General features: G+C 37.7%; 1 protein-coding gene and 1 pseudogene across 1 annotated transcript; both read right to left on the reverse strand.

The window, feature by feature from the left end:
- Nucleotides 1–1,601: 1,601 nt before the first annotated feature.
- On the reverse strand, nucleotides 1,602–2,821 carry LOC113896593 (olfactory receptor 2T11). Its single transcript, XM_027548821.1, has one exon. The coding sequence runs from the start codon at nucleotides 2,652–2,654 to the stop codon at nucleotides 1,719–1,721; it is 936 nt and encodes a 311-aa protein (XP_027404622.1). The 5' UTR covers nucleotides 2,655–2,821; the 3' UTR covers nucleotides 1,602–1,718.
- A 3,796-nt stretch (nucleotides 2,822–6,617) lies between these two features.
- LOC113896280 lies at nucleotides 6,618–13,413 on the reverse strand (annotated as a pseudogene).
- Nucleotides 13,414–20,372: the final 6,959 nt, after the last annotated feature.

The raw sequence follows: 20,372 nt of genomic DNA on the forward strand, positions 1-20,372 counted from the left end.
GAAGCCTGGCGTGCTGCGATTCATGGAGTCGCAAAGAGTCGGACATGACTGAGTGACTGAACTGAACTGATTCATTGTAACAATATTCACAATATCCAAGATGTGGAAATAAATTAATTAGATTTATGGATGTAAGGATGAATGGATAAAGAAGATATGTATAAATACTATTAAAATATTAATTGCTCACATAATTTGAAATATTAAAATAATAAATATATCCATAAAATTTTGCCTTGAGCAATGAGAAAACCGTGCCATGGATAAGTTCAAGAGGGCACAAAGCAAAATAAAAATAAATTAAAACTATTGATGTTCAAGCTAGTTTTAGAAAAGGCAGAGGAAACAGAGATCAAATTGCCAATATCTGCTGGATCATCCAAAAAACAAAAGAGTTCCAGAAAAACATCTATTTCTGCTTTATTGACTATGCCAAAGCCTTTGACTGTGTGGATCACAATAAACTGTGGAAAATTCTGAAGAGATGGAAATACCAGACCACCTGACCTGCCTCTTGAGAAATCTGTATGGAGGTCAGAAAGCAACAGTTAGAACTGGACATGGAAAAAAAGAATGGTTCCAAATAGGAAAAAGAGTATGTCAAGGCTGTATATTGTCACCCTGCTTATTTAACTTCTATGCAGAGTACATCATGAGAAACGCTGGGCTAGAAGAAGCACAAGCTGGAATCAAGATTGCTGGGAGAAATATCAATAACCTCAGATATGCAAATGATACCACCCTTATGGCAGAAAGTGAAGAGGAACTAAAGAGCCTCTTGATGAAAGTGAAAGAGGAGAGTGAAAAAGTTGGCTTAAAGCTCAACATTCAAAAAACTAAGATCACGGGATCCGGTCCCATCACTTCATGGCAAATAGATAAGGAATCAGTGGGAACAGTGTCAGACTTTATTTTTCTGGGCTCCAAAATCCCTGCAGATGGTGATTGCAGCCATGAAATTAAAAGACACTTACTCCTTGGAAGAAAAATTATGACCAAACTAGATAGCATATTGAAAAGCAGAGACATTACTTTGCCAACAAGGGTCTGTCTAGTCAAGGCCATGGTTTTTCCAGTGGTTATGAATGGATATGAGAGCTGGACTATAAAGAAAGCTGAGTGCTGAAGAATTGATGCTTTTGAACTGTGGTGTTGGAGAATACTCTTGAGAGTCCCTTGGACTGCAACTGAAGATTCACTGGAAGGACTGATGTTGAAGCTGAGAGTCCAATACTTTGGCTACCTGATGTGAAGAGCTGACTCATTTGAAAAGACCCTGATGCTGGGAAAAATTGAGGGCAGGAGGAGAAGCAGACGGCAGACAATGGATGAGATGGTTGGATGACATCACCGACTCAACGGACATGGGTTTGGGTGGAGTCTGGAGTTAGTGGTGGACAGGGAGGCCTGACATGCTGTGGTTCATGGGGTCACAAAGAGTCCAACATGAGTCTGCGACTGAACTGAACTGAACTGAACTGAATAATACATAGTTTTGACAGTTAGCCAAATAGACTCTGAATAACTAATGAAATATTTTGGGTTCCTTTGGTCTAAGAGGAAGAAACCTGACTAAGTAAATCTTCTTTAATTGTCACCTCTAAAAAAATATTTAATAGCTGCAGAGAGTCTCTTGTGAAACAAAACACACTGAGGATATTATTGGGGAAACCTATTTCCAGATTATTGAATCTCTAAGCATCACTTGTGAATATGTTCTATGTGGATAAGCATTGTGCAAATATCTTTTTAAATGCTCCTGAAACATCCTTGTTTCTGAGGCTGTAGATAAGAGGATTGAGCATGGGTGTGACAATGGTATAGAAGGCTGATACTACCTTGTCTTGCTCAGGGGTGTGAAATGACTTGGGCAACACATAAGTGTAGAAGGCAGCCCCATAGAAAATGCTGACTACAGTCAAGTGGGAAGAACAAGTTGTAAAGGCCTTTTTCCGGCCCTCAGCAGAGCGCATGCGGTGGACAGTTAACAAAATGAGTGAGTAGGAGGTTGAGATAATAGAGATGGGGATGAGCAACATGAGCACACAGCAGATGTACATTAAGGTTTCATACAAGGATGTATCAGCACAGGCCAATTTGAGAACAGCAGGGATCTCACAGAAGAAATGATCGATGATGCAGGATCCACAGTAGGGGACATTCATGGTGATAGGGGTGAGCAGAAAGCCATCCAGTGATCCACCAAACCAGGCACCAGCAGCCAGAAGGAGACACACTCTGCGGTTCATCAACACTGGGTACCTAAGAGGGTTGCAGACAGCCACATAGCGGTCATAGGCCATGAGGCCCAACAGGAAGAACTCTGATCCAATCATAGTTAAGTACAGAAAGATCTGGATGCCACAGGCCACAAAGGAAATGGTCTTCTGTATGGAAACCATGTCCACCAGGAGCTTTGGGACAGTAGTACAAATGAAAAGGGTGTCCATGATGGACAGTTGGCTGAGCAGAAAGTACATGGGGGTGTGGAGGTGGGAGTCCATGTGAATCAAGAATATCATGACCAAATTTGCAGTTACAGCCACCACAAAAATAGCCAAAATAACTGCAAAGACAATCCCCGTAGCTTTACTGTTTACTAGAAGCCCCAGGAGGATAAAGTCAGAGGAAGCAGTTCTATTCTTCGTTGACATTTCTGTTGACAGCTCCAGGGAAAAGGGAGCCACAAATGTGATGGAAAACGAGACAGAAGACACTTCCTAGGAGGTAGAAACTCACAATGGAGATAATATCTCAGAGGCTACTGGTTCAGATAAGATTTTCCAAGTCATAAAGCTAGAGAAAAACAAGCAGGCCAAGAGACATTATAAACTAGGAACTATAGATCTATTTTTTTCTTTCTGGAGCACAACCCTTTCTATATTGTGCTGTAATACATAGGTAATGCAAATTGCATAATAAAGCTGGCATTTGCTATATCTAGATTGGAGTTTTAAATATCACTATCTGCCCTATTTATTCTGCATTGGTGGCCTTCAGCATCTTGTCCAGCTAATAGTAGGCGTAATAAATAAAATTGGTTATTTGGATTGCCAAAGATAGGCAGAATGAATAGCTGATGAAGTGAAGGATATAAAGGAGAAGATACCTCCTGTGTGTCTACTCTCAGCAACACTTTCTGACACTTCAGATAACCAGATGTGTGGGGTTTTCCCCACTTGTGAAGCAACCATCAAATTTCCAGACACTAGATTGGCATATTACAACTTGATTCAGTTCTCACACTCTCTGCCTAGACAGAGCCCAATATCCCATAGTTTCAGTCCTCTAAGACTGACCCCACTTGAGAAACCAGTTGCTAGTACATGTCATCACCTGTGCTACTAATCTCTTGGCTATATATTGGAGTTTCCTATGACTCTCTCCAAGAGTAAAATCAAATTTTCTAGTCTTTCATAGATCTCAGGAAAACATTTCACTTAACTGACTAGTGTGTAACTCAGGAACAACAGAAGTGGAAGATGGGGAATATGTAGGAAGATTCCATCATTTGTGTTTGCACGCTAAGTCACTTCAGTAGTGTCACTTTGTACCACGAGGGACTGAAGCCCGCCAGGCTACTCTATCCATGGGATTCTCTATGCAAGAATACTGGAGTGTGTTGCCACGCCCTTCTCCAGGGGATCTTTCCGACACAGGGATTGAACCTGTGTCTCCTGCACTGCAGGTGAAATCTTTACTGCTGAACTACTGTGGAAGCCTGCCTCCATTAGTCACTGGTGATTAATAAAATCTCTACGCTTTTTTTCCCCTTGGAGATCTAAGAGGTAGGAATTTAGAAGTTCCAAACCACTGAAGGTGTGGTTAGTCTCCTGGTAACCAGCTCCCACCCGTAGGGCTTTCCATAAGTAACCTCATTAACATAAATTCAGGTGTTGCTAGAAGGGATTCCTTATGAATAAGATACCTGAGGAAGCCTCATTTCATTTAGGAAATTGTGAGGAATTTAGGGTCTCTGCCAAGGAATTCATACAAAGACCAAATATATTTCTTATTACACACCACAATATCACAAAATGTTAGAAAAACTTGTTTGGGCATTATGAGTAAAATGTTAAAGCTGTTTTCTAAGTTTTTTCAGTAGCTTTGCCATCATCTACTTGTTCTTTCTTGTATGTTTTTATTCTGATCTCAGTAGAGCACCGTGATTTTGAGAAATCTACATCAGACAGGTAACTTTAACCTCAAAACTCTGTTGTGGAGCTTCACATGCTGCTTTAAGGCCCATTGTGTTATGACAATTTCATCCTCTGGAGTCATTTTATTCTGCCTCCAATGCATTTGCTCTGGTGCTACAGCTCCTATGACCTCCTTGCTGATCCTTTGTCCTCACTTTGTGGGAGTTTCCCAGCCCAAGTCCTTTGCTTCTGCCCTAACCCTGGCTTGTTTCTCACCCTCATAACTCTATGTGGTCATCTCCTCAGGTCTTTCCTCAAAATCCACTTCTCAGAAGGATCTATTCTGTAGGACTTGATGACTTTCTATTTTTCATTGTACTTAACACAATCTGTCATACACAATCATTTTATTTTGGGTTTCTGTCCTGCCCACTAGACAGTAAGATCAATATGGGCATGGGTATTTGCTTATTTTGCTTACTGTACACTTTCAAAATATAAAATAATGTCTAAAATCTGATAACTTTGTTGAATATTTAAATGAATGATTATTTAGCATATGCACTCCTTAAAATGCAATTTTTGTCTTTTAATATGATTCATTTTTAGTAGAATTTCTTTAAAATTCACCCTAGTATGTTCCATAAAATATGCCAAAATGAAATTATAGTCCAGGTCTTTCTGTTTATCTTCAATCTAAAATAATATCATAAAATAGGATTCACTCACACTTTCTAAAGGCAAAACCAATACAATATTGTAAAGTAATTAACCTCCAATTAAAATAAATTTATATTAAAAAAAAACTTAGTAATAAGAAACAGAACTATATTACAACCCAAGATCAATACAAATATTACATCTTAATGAAGTTTTATGTAAACAAATTTGAAACAATCACTGTGAGTTAAAAGCATCATTCTTTTAGAAAATGAAACTCACTTCTGTATCTTTCTTTTGAATCTGATTTTTTGGTGACAGCTATTTATTCATTATATATCAATTATTGAGTAAAAGACAAATTTAACTTCAGATGTTATTATTCATACAGTGATTGTTTTGTAGAAGTTAATATAGTTTGAACTCACCTTATGTTCCACAGTTAAAAGCACAGAAAATCATTATGCATTATTCTTAGCAACAAGTTTGCATCTAGTATCAGAAAAATTGTGCAGTAAATGATACTTTTAATTTGGTATCTTATTAAAATAGTAAGTCTATAATAGATTAACTTGTGTGCATACATGCTAAATCACTTCAGTTGTGTCTGACTCTTTGTGACCTTATGAACTGTAGCCCACCAGGCTCCTCTGTCTTTGAGATTCTCCAGGCAAGAATACTAGAGCGTGTTGCCATACCCTCCTCCAGGGGATCATCCAACCCAGGGATTGAACCTGTGTCTCCTATGTCTCCCTTATTGGCAAGTGCGTTCTTTACCACTAGTGTCACCTGGGAAGCCCAATAGATTAATTTAGTGTTAAACAAAGCCTATCTTGAAAGGCAGAATAATGTTCCCACCCCAACTCAAAGAACCCTCCGTCCTAATCCCCAGCCTATAAATATCTTCCCTACTTGGCAAAAGAGACTTTGCAATTGTGATTCAGTTACAGATGATGAGATGAGATTACTCTGGAATGTCCCATTGTGCCCAATCTATATTCCAGGGCCCTTATAAGAGAAGAGACAGGAAAGAGGAGGCAGGGATAAGAAGATGAGATGTGACATTATGAACAAAGGTCCAAGTAATACAAATGCTGGTTTTGAAAATGAAGGGGACTATGAGGCAAGGAATTAGCTCAGCATGACCAGTTTTGGAGTTGCAGTCTTCAAAATGGAAAGATAATAAATTTGTGTTATTTTAAGGCACTGAATTTGCTCTATTCGAATAGTAGCCACAAGAAATTATCATAAATAATTTTACCAGATTTTAAACATAAGTATAACATGAGGGAGTCATATTGCTAATAATAAAATACCCAGCATCCATCTATGCCGGGCATCTTTTTGCATGCTCTAGTGCTTGATGTAGTTCCTCTTCACAGCACCTCTGTGGGGAAAATTACACTAATTATTACCATTTTATGGTTGGACAAAGTGAGGCATAAAGAATAAGTAGTGGAGATGGGTCCTGGCTCAAATCTAAGGCTTTGTTTTCCATATACTCCACAGCTACACTCAACTGGCCGCTAAATGCATAGTATCCTTTTAATCATCAGTAACTTCAACCAGCTAAAAAAATGTCAGAAGAATACCAACTGCAAGACCATAATCACAATCAAGAAAAACTTGAATTTCTGGTCAAAACTTGTCAACAAATTACAAAGTAACATAATGAAGTTAAATATTTCCAGATATTCAAAATTCTCTCTAACTCCTGGGCAATCTCATACCTGTGGCTTTCTAATGATGTACAGGGGGAAAAAAGTCCTCACCAAATGGATGCTGAGAAAGATCCTGCAAACATCAGATTCACAAATCTCACTGTTGAGCACACACAGCCGATGACAGCTTCTTATCTCCAAGCAGACCTAGTAATGTCCCATTCAAAAGTCTTGCTGTCAGGCTGTCATCAGTGTAACCACCATTACAAATACAGCTCAGTAAATATTGTCCCAAATTTCCTTTTGAATACAGAATTGAATTAAGTCTTCTGTTAATGTGTATCAGAGGAAAGTAGCAGAGTTCATTTAAGGATAAAGAACCCCTGAGGACAAGACTATTACATGAAGTTGAGTAAAGAATAAACAACAAAACCATTTCAAAATATTGCATAGAGTTATGAACCCACTTTGGAGTAGGAAATGGCAACCCACTCCAATATTTTTGCCTGGAGAATCCCATGGACAGAGAAGCCTGGTGGACTACAGCCTATAGAGTTGCAAAGAGGTGGGCATGACTGAGTGACTGAGCACAAACACATGCACATGAATCCATTTTAAATCCTTGTGAAATAAACTGAAATGTCTTCAGAATTATCCTGTCAGTGATATACAAGTCTAAAATCACATACTTGCAAGCATTTTCAAATTATAATTATCCTCTTCTACTATATTTTCCTACATACAGGTGCTCCCAAATGGGGAGCAGACATAACATTTTAAATTGCATTTTTCAAAAGACTCTGTCAGATGTGAACCCTGCGATTAGACTTCTATATTTTATGGTTATGTGCAATTTTTGTTGAAACACAGTACATCATTGTCTTAAAGCAAAGCCTCCCTCCAGGCAGTGGTACTTTGAAAGTTCACTAATCTAGGACAAGTGGTTACATCAGACCAGATGTTTCCAGTACAATTATTCCCTGCTGGAGCTGGATCGGACTTATTATTAAAGAATGTCATTTCAAAACTAAGTGTGTTCCCAAGCTTCTTTTCCAGCCAGGTTGTCCCCTCTGTATTTTCCTGGGTGATTTTAGAAAAACAAATCCCACCATTTTCTCCCCTGAATATGTATGATGAGTCACTGAATCTTTTGTGCCATATTTCTTTAACTATGAGGCTATGAGATGTGATGAAATGTTAAGCTGTTAATCTGATTGTACTCAGCTATGCACTGCATGCTTAAAGTGAAAAAGTTGGAGCATAAGATTAATCTGCTCTAACTCTTCTTGTTTGTACAGGCTTAAAGAGCTGAAACTCCAGTACTTTGGCTACCTCATGGGAAGAGTTGACTCATTGGAAAAGACTCTGATGCTGGGAGGGATTGGGGGCAGGAGGAGAAGGGGACGACAGAGGATGAGATGGCTGGATGGCATCACTGACTCGATGGACGTGAGTCTGAGTGAACTCTGGGAGTTGGTGATGGACAGGGAGGCCTGGCGTGCTGCGATTCATGGGGTTGCAAAGAGTCGGACATGACTGAGCGACTGATCTGACCTGATCTGATCTGAAAGAGGCTTCCTCAACAAGACTGATGTTGGAGAGCACTGGTTGCATTCTCTTCTACTGCACAGGACACAGGCTATAGAAATGGGGTTGGAACTGCCAATCTTACTCAAACTGAACCTCTATTTGAGAGTTAGATTGTATCAACACTGAGTATCTACATGTATACCTGTGGCGGATTCATTTTGATATTTGGCAAAACTAATAACAATTATGTAAAGTTTAAAAAATAAAATAAAATTAGAGAAAAAAAAAAAAAGAAAACTAAAAAAAAAAAAAAAAAAAACACTGAGTATCTAGAGAGTACTATCATATATTGCTGGTGAGAATGTAAGTAGGTATTATTTTTGTTAGAGAGAGCAGCAAACCAATATCTGGACTTTAAAAATAACATATACTTTCTACTCCTAGCAAATTTTATATAGAAACTAAGAAATAGGTGAGCAATTTTATATAAATATTCATCTTGGTATTTTTTGTATTACTAAGAAAGCAGAGGCAGCTTAAGCATCTGCTATTGGACACTTACAAAATTATTTAGTTTTTGGAATTAGTAACACGATTCCAAGCATCCTTTAGGATATGAGGTAGACTGAAAATCATTATAGTATGACAATTTCACTGCATTCTTAAGTGAAAAATCCAGCAGTTAGAAACCCTTATGTTCTTTATATATAATATAAATATCTTATCATAATATATATAAAATTTTTGTATGTGTCCAACAGCAGATGCTATTATGTATATATTTTTCCTCTCTTTGATAAAAAAAGTCTTATACATATAACCTATAATATATATGTGATAAGGGTATATGTATCACTAGTATACATGTGGTAAAGAGCTATATACAAAAACATATATACACATATTTTAATGTGCATATATATGTGCATATATAAGTATGTGTATGTATATATGTACACACACACACACATATATATATATATACACACACAATTATGAAGTAAAAGTTTCACTGATGGTCGAGTCTCAAGAACATGTTTGTCTTCACTATATTTTCCGTTTTCCTACATCATAGATTATGTGTGTAAAAATAATTTAATTTCAAGTTAAATAATAAGCCTCCTGTTCACAGCTTGGGCAATAAATACCTATAATGTTCCATTTTTCAATCTTTCAGTATCAGTAGGGTCACTAAGATGTATCAGATTTACCCCAGAATCCTGCTTAAATTGGATCCCGCATTCTAAAACAGAATTCATCTGATTCCTTCTGACTCTTAAGCTTCCATACTGCAAGATGTCACCTGAAGTATGTGCTTCTGGCCTTAAAATATTCACTTTAGTCTCTGCATGTTATATTTGAAGGGACTCACTAACATACATACATCAAAATAATCAGAAAATGTGAACTTGTAAACATGTAACTTATTATAAAAGTAAAATAACTTTTTATCAAAGAGAGGAGAAATATATACAAAATAATTCCCATAAGTGATAGATTTATGCATTGGTATAAACAACTCTGGTTTGATAGTTTAAATTTCCTAGGTTTCTATCATCACTTCAAACCCTGTCAGATTACCTTTGATCATTATGTAAAACCTGTACCTAATTACCTGGGTGAAAATCCAAGACCTGCCATTTATTAGACATATGGCAGTGGGAAAGTCCCTCTTCAAATTTGTAACTAGCCAAAAGTACATCAGAGCAGCCCCTGCCCTCAGGGATATTGGGAGGGTTTTGTGTAAGGATCTCATAACAATAGTGGCACCTGATAATGTTATGGAAATGTTTAGACTCTCCCTTCACTCAAAATAAAGAACTCTCTAATTTGGCAATTGTGGAAACAGAACAGGCTCCAGAATGAGAAGATAGTATTAACTTCTGAATTTGAAAATGGCCAATATGTATAACCTTTAATCCTTTTAGCCTAATTTTCCCTGTATTTAAAGCAAACATGATAGTAAACATAATTATATAAGTTTTGGATTATAAGTATAAATTTATAAAAACATTTATTTTCAATTAAAATAGCACTGGAAAAGTTCTCTGTCTTAAGACTGAGACCATTGAAGACATGCACTGCATACGTTGCTATCTTGTTGTTAAATATACTCAAATATAAAGATTGTTATAATCTTTCAGATTACAAAGGACAATTATTTACAGGGAGTCCTGACTTCCTTCAGCTCTATATTCATTTTTGTCTCATAGAAATTTTCCCACAATATTTCCAGGGATGCAAGGAAACAGCTCTCTGTTGCAGCTTCATCAGTTCTATTAATTGAACTGTAGATGAAGTCCAAAGACATGGACTTAACTATGTTCTAACCTGTTTCCTCATTTTATCTTCCTAAGGTTATTGGCTGCTGATTAAAACCACTGCCCATTGCAGGTAAACACTATGGAAATTCAGGGAAAGGATAATTTTTGATAATGCCAGCTCATATATACAATCATAAGCCTTGTTCTAACATGTAAGTTTTCAGTCAATATGGAAAAACTGCAAGTTTCTATCTCTATACCTCAGTAAATGCCTACTTATGATACCTACCTCTTATTGGCTCCAAAGGAGGACAGATATCTATGACAAATCTAGCAAAAAACAATGATGTTTCTTTGTGGGAGCCACAGTTCTAAAATGCTTCAATAGAAATGATATCTGAACTGGTGAATTTGGAAAGAATTTAAGTATATTTCTTTGGCTTCCACTCTCATCCTGGACAGGCAATTCTGTGCAAACATGCAAAAGGTACCTAATCACTTTCACTGTAACTCTTCAAAACTGATTTTCCAGGAAAAAGAAAAAAGAACTGCATAAACATTAAAGTATGTGTTTTCAAGTGTGAATTCTAAAATGAAATGACATTTTTTCATTCATATTAATTGTATTTTACATCAGGAAAATTTCTTGGTACTTGGGATGTATCAGGGAGCAAAAGTCAAGATCCTTGTCCTTTGTCATGTGATGACTAAAATCTAATATAACTGAATAAATCACCAACTCCCAGAGCTTGCTCAAACTCATGTCCATTGAGTCAGTGATGCCATCCAAGTGTCTCATCCTCTGTTAATCAGATCTATTCTCAGCATAATCCCAACTTGAAAAAATAAATAGAAATAGAAAAAAAAAAAAAAAGAAGAAGAAGAAGAAAAAATAGAAAAAAGTAGAAATATTTCTGGTTTGGGATAATTATGTATGTCAGCCTGTTCTTTGAGTTAAGCTTTCAATACCATGAAATTTTCCATTATTACAATTATCCTGTCTCATGTAAATCTTCTTTTCTGATTATCTGAAGTTTTAAAAGTTTATTTTCACTTGGTTAATAGAACTGTTAGCAGGACTCCACTTCATTCAAAGTGAATAGTAGTCTAAATTGTCAGGGATATACTGTCTTTTTTTTTTTTTTTTGGCAACAAAATTCTGAATTCTTTTCTGAACACCAATCCTTCTCTAAATATTTTCAGTATTGACAATCATCCTTTTATGTCTGAATGTTTCTTGGTATTCAATAAAGGATTTAATGGGCTATTTAACAAGTAGACTTTATATCATCCATTATTATAACTTTCATATTATATAAATATATATTTTATTTATTGTGTAAATGAAATAAGTATGTGGAAGAAATGGTTCAGTTAATTTTATGCCCATATCCCTCACCTGTAGAAAGACCCCAGATAGGGTCTGACTGCCTCTCAGCATGGAACATCAGGTCCTTGGTAGACCAGCCTAGCTGGCACACAACAGAAGCTGAACATAGATTTTATCTGCATGTTACTCCCGGAGGGATATGTTTTCCCCAGGTCATTATCAGGATTAACAAGCGTCCAGGTTTGTATTGTGCCATATGCCTCCCTGCTTTTGGAAATTGTCTATCAAAGAATAGCAAGTTTTAGCACAAAATCACAAGACCAGAAGTCAGAAAATATGGTTATAAATTTCTATATATCCCATGAGGCTAATTCCTTCTCAAAATACTTGGCAGAACTTTATGAAGATCAAAGTCAAATAATGTAGTTAAATGTGTTTTGAAAAATGGAAAAAGTTTTCCCTTCATGTTTACCCCATGTTTAAGAACAGTATCTGACATCTTGCAAGTATGCAATTGGTTTTTTTAATTAATTTTAAATTATTACAATTTATCATTTTCAATCTCAAGCTAATACATTATATTTTTAAATTTAATTTTATTTTATATTAGGGTATATTTTATTTACAATGCTGTGTTAGTTTCAGGTATACAGCAAACAGTTAGACACATATCCATTCTTTTTCAGATTCTTTTCCCTTATAGGTTATTATAGAATATTGAGTAGAGTTCCCTGTGATATACAGTAGGTCCTCATTAATTATCTATTTTGTATATAGTAGTGTGCATATGGGGCTTTCCTGCTGGCTCAGCAGTAAGAATCCACCTGCAATGCAGGAGCCACAAGAGACAGGGGTTTGATTCCTGCATTGCGAAGATCCCCTAGAGAAGGACATGGCAACCCACTCCAGTATACTTGCCTGGAGAATCCCATGGACAGAGGAGCCTGGCAGCTACAGTCCATAGGGTAAAAAAGAGGATTGAGCATGGATGTGACAATGGTATAGAAAGCTGATACTACCTTGTCTTGCTCAGGGGTGTGAAATGACTTGGGCAGCACATAAGTGTAGAAGGCAGCCCCATAGAAAAAGCTGACTACAGTCAAGTGGGAAGAATAAGTGGTAAAGACCTTTTTCTGGTCCTGCAGCAGAGTGCATGCAGTGGATGGTTAACCAAATGAGGGAGTAGGAGGTTGAGATAATAGATATGGGAATGAGCAACATGAGCATACAGCAGATGTACATCAAGGTTTCATACAAGGATGTGTCAGCACAGGCCAATCTGAGAACTGTAGTGATCTCACAGAAGAAGTGATCAATCCTGTGGGATCTACAGTAGGGGACATTCATGGTGATAGGGGTGAGCAGAAAGCCATCCAAGGATCCACCAAACCAGGCGCCAGCAGCCAGAAGAAGACACAGTCTGTGGTTCATGAACACGGGGTACCTATGAGGGTTGCAGACAGCCACATAGTGGTCATAAGCCATGAGGCCCAACAGGAAGAACTCTGTTCCCATCATGGTCAAGTAGAGGAAGAGCAGGCCACAAAGGAAATGGTTTTCTCATTAGAAACCATGTTGACTAGAAGCTTTGGGACAGTAGTACAAATGAAAAGGGTGTCCATGTGATAGACAGTTGGCTGAGCAGAAAGTACATGGGGGTATGGAGATGGGAGTCTATGTGAATCAAGAATGTCATGACCAGATTTGCAGTTACAGCCATCACAAAAATAGCCAAAATAACTGCAAAGACAATCCCTGTGAATTTACTGTTGACCAGAAGCCCCAAGGAGGATAAAGTCAGAGGTTGAATTTGTATTCTTCATTGCCATCATCTATGACAGTGCCAAAGACCAGGAAGCCACAAATACCAGAGGGAAAAAAGAGACAGAAAACACTTCCTGTAACTGAGAAACTCACAATGGAGATGACATCTTAGAGGCCACGGTTCAGATAAAATAATGCTAGAGAAAATCAGACCCAGAGATGTCTTAAATCAGTAGCTAGAGATATGTTTCTTCTTTTTGGAGAACAACCCATTTTATACTGTGCTCATATATATGTTATGATATATAGTTTATGCATAACAAAATTTGTGGTTGCTCATATCTAGAGTTTTAATTATATTTGCCCTATTTGTTCTACAGTTTTAGCCTTCAGAATCTTGTTTGTCTCATAGTTGGGTTAAATGAACACTGTGTCAACTACAAATTGGCACTAGTCATGGGCACTTGTGCTTCCCTGGTGGCTCAGACAGTAATCTGCCTTCAATGCAACAGACCCGGGTTTGATCCCTGGGTTGGGAAATTCCATGAAGAAGGGAATGGCTACCCACTCCAGTACTCTTGCCTGGAGAGAATTCCATGGAATCTCCTGGAATTCCTGGACTCTCCATGGAATTCTCTGGTGGGATGCAGTCCATGGGGTCACAAAGAGTCAGACAGAACTGAGTGACAATGACACACACACAGGCACTTGCCTCCCACCTCTATAAGGACTAAATCATGTGCTACTGCTGGTGCTGTTGTTGACCTCCAACACCCCCTGAAATAGTTCAGGGTAGAGAGCAGAAATGATGCATTCTGTCCTCTGGGAAAACTGGCAGGACAAGTCTTCAGATAGTTAGATATTCTCAGGAACTGATTTCATGAGCCCAATTCTTGTGTCTCCTCATATCTAGAAAAGCACTAAAATTCTTCTGGATGATGATTCTCAGGACTAAGAAAAGCTTCAAAGACCAGTAGAAACTTTCTACAAAAAATGTGTGCTTGATTGCATGTGCTTAATTGCACTCCCCTCTTTACCAAAATCACGTATATACTATCCTTTCCCTCTACCTTTTGGAGCAGTTTCTTAGAGCTATCTGAAGTGCTGTCTCCCAGGTGGCAGTCCTTATTTTGCCCCAATAAAACTAAACTTGCAATTCTCACATTATGCATTTTGTTTTTCAGTTGACAACTAGAGAAAAGAATGATTGAATCATTGCTTATTTGGAAGTTTAAAGGTGAGCAGAATGAAAACCTTGAGTTGTGACCAGAGTAAAGGAAATTCTATGGGATTCTCCAGGCAAGGATACTGGAGTGGGTTGCCATACGCCTCTCCAGGGCATCTTCCCAACCCAAGGATCGAACCTACAGCTCTTACGTCTCCTGCATTGGCAGGTGGGTTCTTTATCACTAGCACCACCTGGGAAGCCATATGCAGAGTATATAATGTGAAATACCATTTAACTATAAAATTGTTGGAGAAACTAAAATGGAGAAATCTTATTCAGGCTTCAGAAGCAGGAGAGCAGGTCCTGACCTTGCTTCAGACCTGCCTGAACACTGACTGGATTCCCTGCCAGTTCAGAAGCTCAGCAAGTCAAGAGGAGTTTTAGATAAGAAAGGGAGTGCATCTTAGAATGACTCCTGGAGGTCTGGCCAACTGCCTGGGGCATAATGAAATCCTTTGATTCACAAGATAAAACAAACAGCATTGTAGAAAGCAAAAGTTTAAAGTAAAGTCAGAACTGCATGCTTGCACACAAACTGATGATGATATCATTTTTCGGCATGGGATTATACGAGGGAACCCCCAAAACTGAAATTTGGAGTCTTGCACCTGGAGAGGTCACACTGCCCAGGATCTGTTCCCTACTGGGACTCCAGATTGCTGTCAACAATGGACTTCTCTACACTGTTTAAATCTGAATGTTGGTCTGTCCAATTTGGTGGTATATATGCTCTTACTCTTTTCTTTTGTTTCTATTTATCTTTTCTTTTAATGATTATATACTGAAATTAAGTCAAATAATCCTCTATTAAATATTGAAATTGTTTATCATGTGTCATGAATGGTTTCTTTTGTTAACAAATCCTTGGAACCTAAAACAAAAGTAAAACTTTCAGCAAAACATAAATTGGCACTATAAGCAAGATTTGTGAAATGAAAGGAAAAAGAAAGAGGTTAAGACTATTCAACTTTTTTTTCCTTGATGGGAAAGTTTGCCTTACTGCTCATGAGTTACTGAATGGGGCATATCCACTGGACTATGTCAGAATTGGGACCCCAAATTAAAGTGGGCCAAACCTTTAGAAGTTATTGAATGTTTACCACTTGTGCCAACTGAGGAAGAATCAGAATGTACCACCATGCTGTGTTGGAGAGATTGGATTCTCCTCTCTGCATGAAGGGTACATGAAGCCAAATTAAAATTGATTGAAAAGTTAAAATTGGAGAAAGAATTATGCAATCTGCAAGGATGACATTCTACATTACAATGTCAAAATTAGATTTTAACTGACCAAGTCTCTGCTTTCCAGTCGGTAGCTGAAAAAGCCACAGTAAAGATTGCACAAGCTAAATATCGAAAGTCACATGGCTAGGTTAACAAAAAGAAAGCAATAGGTAAGGAAGGATAGACTTGGACCCTGAAGCTTGGGATGAGAGATTAAACCCTAGAAAATTCAGGAATCTGCTCAAATTGTAAAGTTTTTGACAATACAATGTGTTAAAGGACATGGAGAGATTTTATCTAAGGCCAAACAAAAGAAAATGGAATTGAAAACTCTCCAGACAAAAAGGGAGGCTCAAAAAATGTATAGGGCCATTTAGTTTCTGGTGACAGTATTTTCCACAAATGGGCCAGATGGTAAGTCCATTTTACAAAGTAACTTGATGTGAAGAAACTTTGAAGGAAAGAAAATCTAAATGAGATAAGAGCTTTTAGATAAAGTCTATTAAGAATAACCATACTTGAGAAATGCCTACCTAAAATAGTTTCTCTAGATTTTTGGTCATTTGAATTTCTAGGGTAGTGCTAAATTAAGTTAAATGATGGAAGTTTATTAAATAACTAGGCCATTTCCAAATAAAATAAGAAGCTTTAACATTACTAACTAAACACTGGCTTCCTTTTATAGAGAAACAAAACACTCCATTCTGAAGGAGATTAGCCCTGGGATTTCTTTGGAAGGAATGATTCGAAAGCTGAAACACAAGTACTTTGGCCACCTCATGTGGAGTTAACTCACTGGAAAAGACTGATGCTGGGAGGGATTGGGGGCAGGAAGAGAAGGGGACGACAGAGGATGAGATGCCTGGATGGCATCGCTGACTCGATGGATGTGAGTCTGAGTGAACTCTGGGAGTTGGTGATGGACAGGGAGGCCTGGCGTGCTGCGATTCATGGGGTCGCAAAGAGTCGGACACGACTGAGCGAATGAACTGAACTGAACTGAATGTATATGCTTGGTGCCATTCTAAGGTATTCTCTATAAGAAAGCAAATATTTTTATAAATTATCACTGGTATTTATGTTTGCCAATCTACAGAATGCTAATATAAAGGATAGTTCATGGCTTAAGGAAAGTATGTTTTTAGTAGAGAAGGTATGAGGAATGGAATTGAATGTTGTTAAGGGTGAAGAAAGTAGATTTGATTTCAGAAATAGGTGTCTATTTCTGAATGGGAAAATAAAGTGATAAATACAGGAAAAAAAAAACATTTTTGTGGAAAGTGGACCCTAAGAAAAGAATTTTATGCATGGTACACGTTTTCTTGGGATGTTGAACTGCCTTTGATGACAGATTTTACGTTTCTTTGCCTCTTAAGTGATTTAATCTGTATTTGCCTTTGAAATCTTTTATTATCTCTTTGGCTGACTGAATAACTGTTGTTTCATAGTAACCTATAATTTTATCTGACAGAGTATTCTAAACTCTTTGTTTTTTTTGTTTTTTTTTTTTGACAGAGCCTCCTAAAATCAAATTCTAATGAAGCTCTTTTGACTTCTAGCTAACTTTGTAGTGCTTCAGAGGGTCCCTGAAGCATCCCAAAGAAAAATACTGGACTAATTAGGTTATTTGGTATGTTAAAGGTACATGGGAAGTTCTGTAAGATAATTTATGTTGTATATCAGAATTTGTTTTTTTTCTCTTGGTTAAGAGAGCAAAGTTTTGTTGGGATGTACATTTTGATAACAGACTATGTGAATTTCTTTGCCTTTATACTTGTTTTTAAAAAGCCTTTGCTACTTTGGTAAAGTAAATAAATATTACTTCACAATGATCTATGAAGATTGTACAGATAGGTAAAGGTCATTCTGCTTGTACAGAAAAATTAACCCCTGATTATCAAACTTTCACTATCCTGATATTCTTAGGACAATGGCAACAGTCTACTCCTAAATCAAGGATTTAAAGATGGATAAACAATAGTTGAAAATCAAAAAGGCAGGGCTATGGGAAATCCAAGAAGGCTGCTTGGCTTTTTCCTGTGGACTCAGTTGCTTCAGTCATGTCTGACTCTTTGTGACCCCCATGGACTGTAGCTCGACAGGCTCTTCTGTCCATGGGGATTCTCCAGGCAAGAATACTGGAGTGGATTGCTATGCCCTCCTCCAGGGGACCTTCCCAACTCAGGGATCGAAACTGAGTCTCTTATGTTTCCTTCATTGGCAGGTGGATTCTTTACCACTAATGCCACCTGGGAAACCCTTGCTCCCTCACAAAAGTCATTTTTTATTTGATAGGATAAAGCTTTCCCTGGCTTCAGGGTTAATGCCATCACATACACAGAAAAAAAAGTAAATACAAATTATGTTTCACTGAATAGTACATTCTAGTTTTGTTAATTGAAATGTATGTTAACTAAGACTTGCTTCCCAGGTTTACTTCTTTGCTGTCATGTTTTATTGCTAAAATTTTGATTGAGTTATTTTAAGGTTTATCTCAGTAATCTATCTTTGAATAGAGATCAAATACCCTCTGAGCTACAGCCAGGAGACATAAAATTAAATGTATCTATCTATATGCTAATTGGAGCTTATGGCAAAAACAAGACAAAAGAGTGCTCTTGGATTTCTGGAGTAGGAAATTTCCAGAAGTCATAAAGAATTATATTAATAGTGGCCATTTTGATAAATTATAAGTAGCATATCAGGTTCTAAAACAATAAAATTTAACTGAATGCCATATATATACATATATATATTATTGGTCAGAAAACAATGAATTGGCCACTTGGCTACCCCTATGGGTTAAGAATAACTGGAAAATTCACTCCAAAGAACTATGGGGAAAGGAATTATGGTCTGACATTTGGGAGATTTTTCATGTGGACGCTTATGGTGAAATTGTTAGGTGTCATTTCCAGGACTCTGAAGAGTTCCAGCATCACAGGCCTTTATGTTTCAACAGTGGAATGGAATTTAGTGAGAGGCAAAGTGATAAATAAGGAGTGATTTATTAGAATGAGATGCTTGTAAGGTTAACAAATAGGCAGGCAAAAGTTGCACTGCCCCCAGCACTCAGTGGGTTATATTTTTATAATCAAAGAAAGAGAGGGGAGGGGGAGAAGATCTCCTTTGTCTTTCTTGAGTAGATGTCATATTTCCATCTCCCTCTCCCAAATAAGGCAGAGAAGTTTACTTATCCCTATATGGTCAGGTCAGGACTGTCACAGCACTTTCAAAAAATATTTTCAGGTCTCAGTACAATGAGGGTCTTTCATTCTGAAAAGTCACCTTTCCATAAATGATTGTTTTTTGTGTGCACAGAGCATGCTTGGGGGGTAATTACTTGATGACACCACTGGGCAAGTTTTAGGCTTTATTCTCTACTATTGTTTTTTTTTTTTTTGGGGGGGGGGGAGGGGGTGGTGGTGGTGGTGGTGGTATTGTGCAAAGAACATGTCGTTGGGGCCAAAAAGTATGTTTTAGGAGTTATTAACTCACTGAACTCACAGGGAAGGATGTGGGTCTCATGACACCATTGTTTTGTTTTTTAGGGGCATGTCTTGTGCTTCTGTCACATGTATTTCTGCTAAGCAAGGTAGCTTGGTTTTAGTGTTAAGCAAGCCAATCTGACTTTACTGGTAAGTGACGTGTTTTGCTTTATAAGTCAATCAAGCTCATCTTATTTTGTAGAACAGCTTTTTTCATTGAGTCATTTCATTGTTTAGGAGGGATATAACATTGCTATCATTTTAAAGCTTTTTGAGTACATATTGTTAGAGCCTCAGTGTGAACTACATTTTCAAGACCTGGCATAAAGATGTTTACTAAATGATCATACCACTGAAACACAGACAAGATCCATCTAGCTTGCTTCATAGGGTGGTTGGCTGGAGAGTGGCTTCTCAAGAATTAATAAAATATTCATATTCGTATTAAAAAGCAGAGGCAATACTTTGTCAACAAAGGTCTGTCTAGTCAAGGCTATGGTTTTTCCAGTGGTCATGTATGGATGTGAGAGTTGAACTGTGAAGAAAGCTGAGCCGAAGAATTGATGCTTTTGAACTGTGGTGTTGGAGAAGACTCTTGAGAGTCCCTTGGACTGCAAGGAGATCCAACCAGTCCATTCTAGAGGAGATCAGTCCTGGGTGTTCTTTGGAAGGAATGATGCTAAGACTGAAACTCCAAACCTTTGGGCACCTCATGCGAAGAGTTGACTCATTGGAAAAGACTGTGATGCTGGGAGGGATTGGGGGCAGGAGGAGAAGGGGATGAGAGAGGATGAGATGGCTGGATGGCATCACCAACTTGACGGATGTGAGTTTGAATGAATTCCAGGAGTTGGTGATGGACAGGGAGGCCTGGTGTGCTGCAATTGATGGAGTCACAAAGAGTCGGACACGACTGAGTGACTGAACTGAACTGAAATCATATTCAATATATTGATTCTTTCAATCCAAGAATATGGTAATTTGTTCATCTGTATCATCTTTGATTTCTTTCATTAGTGTTTTATTAGTTTCTCTACTTGAAGAGATTCATCCATCTAAGCCATTTTTCCATCTCTTTTCTATT

This window comes from Bos indicus x Bos taurus, chromosome 7, assembly GCF_003369695.1.
Source record: "Bos indicus x Bos taurus breed Angus x Brahman F1 hybrid chromosome 7, Bos_hybrid_MaternalHap_v2.0, whole genome shotgun sequence".
NCBI classification, from domain to species: domain Eukaryota; kingdom Metazoa; phylum Chordata; class Mammalia; order Artiodactyla; family Bovidae; genus Bos; species Bos indicus x Bos taurus.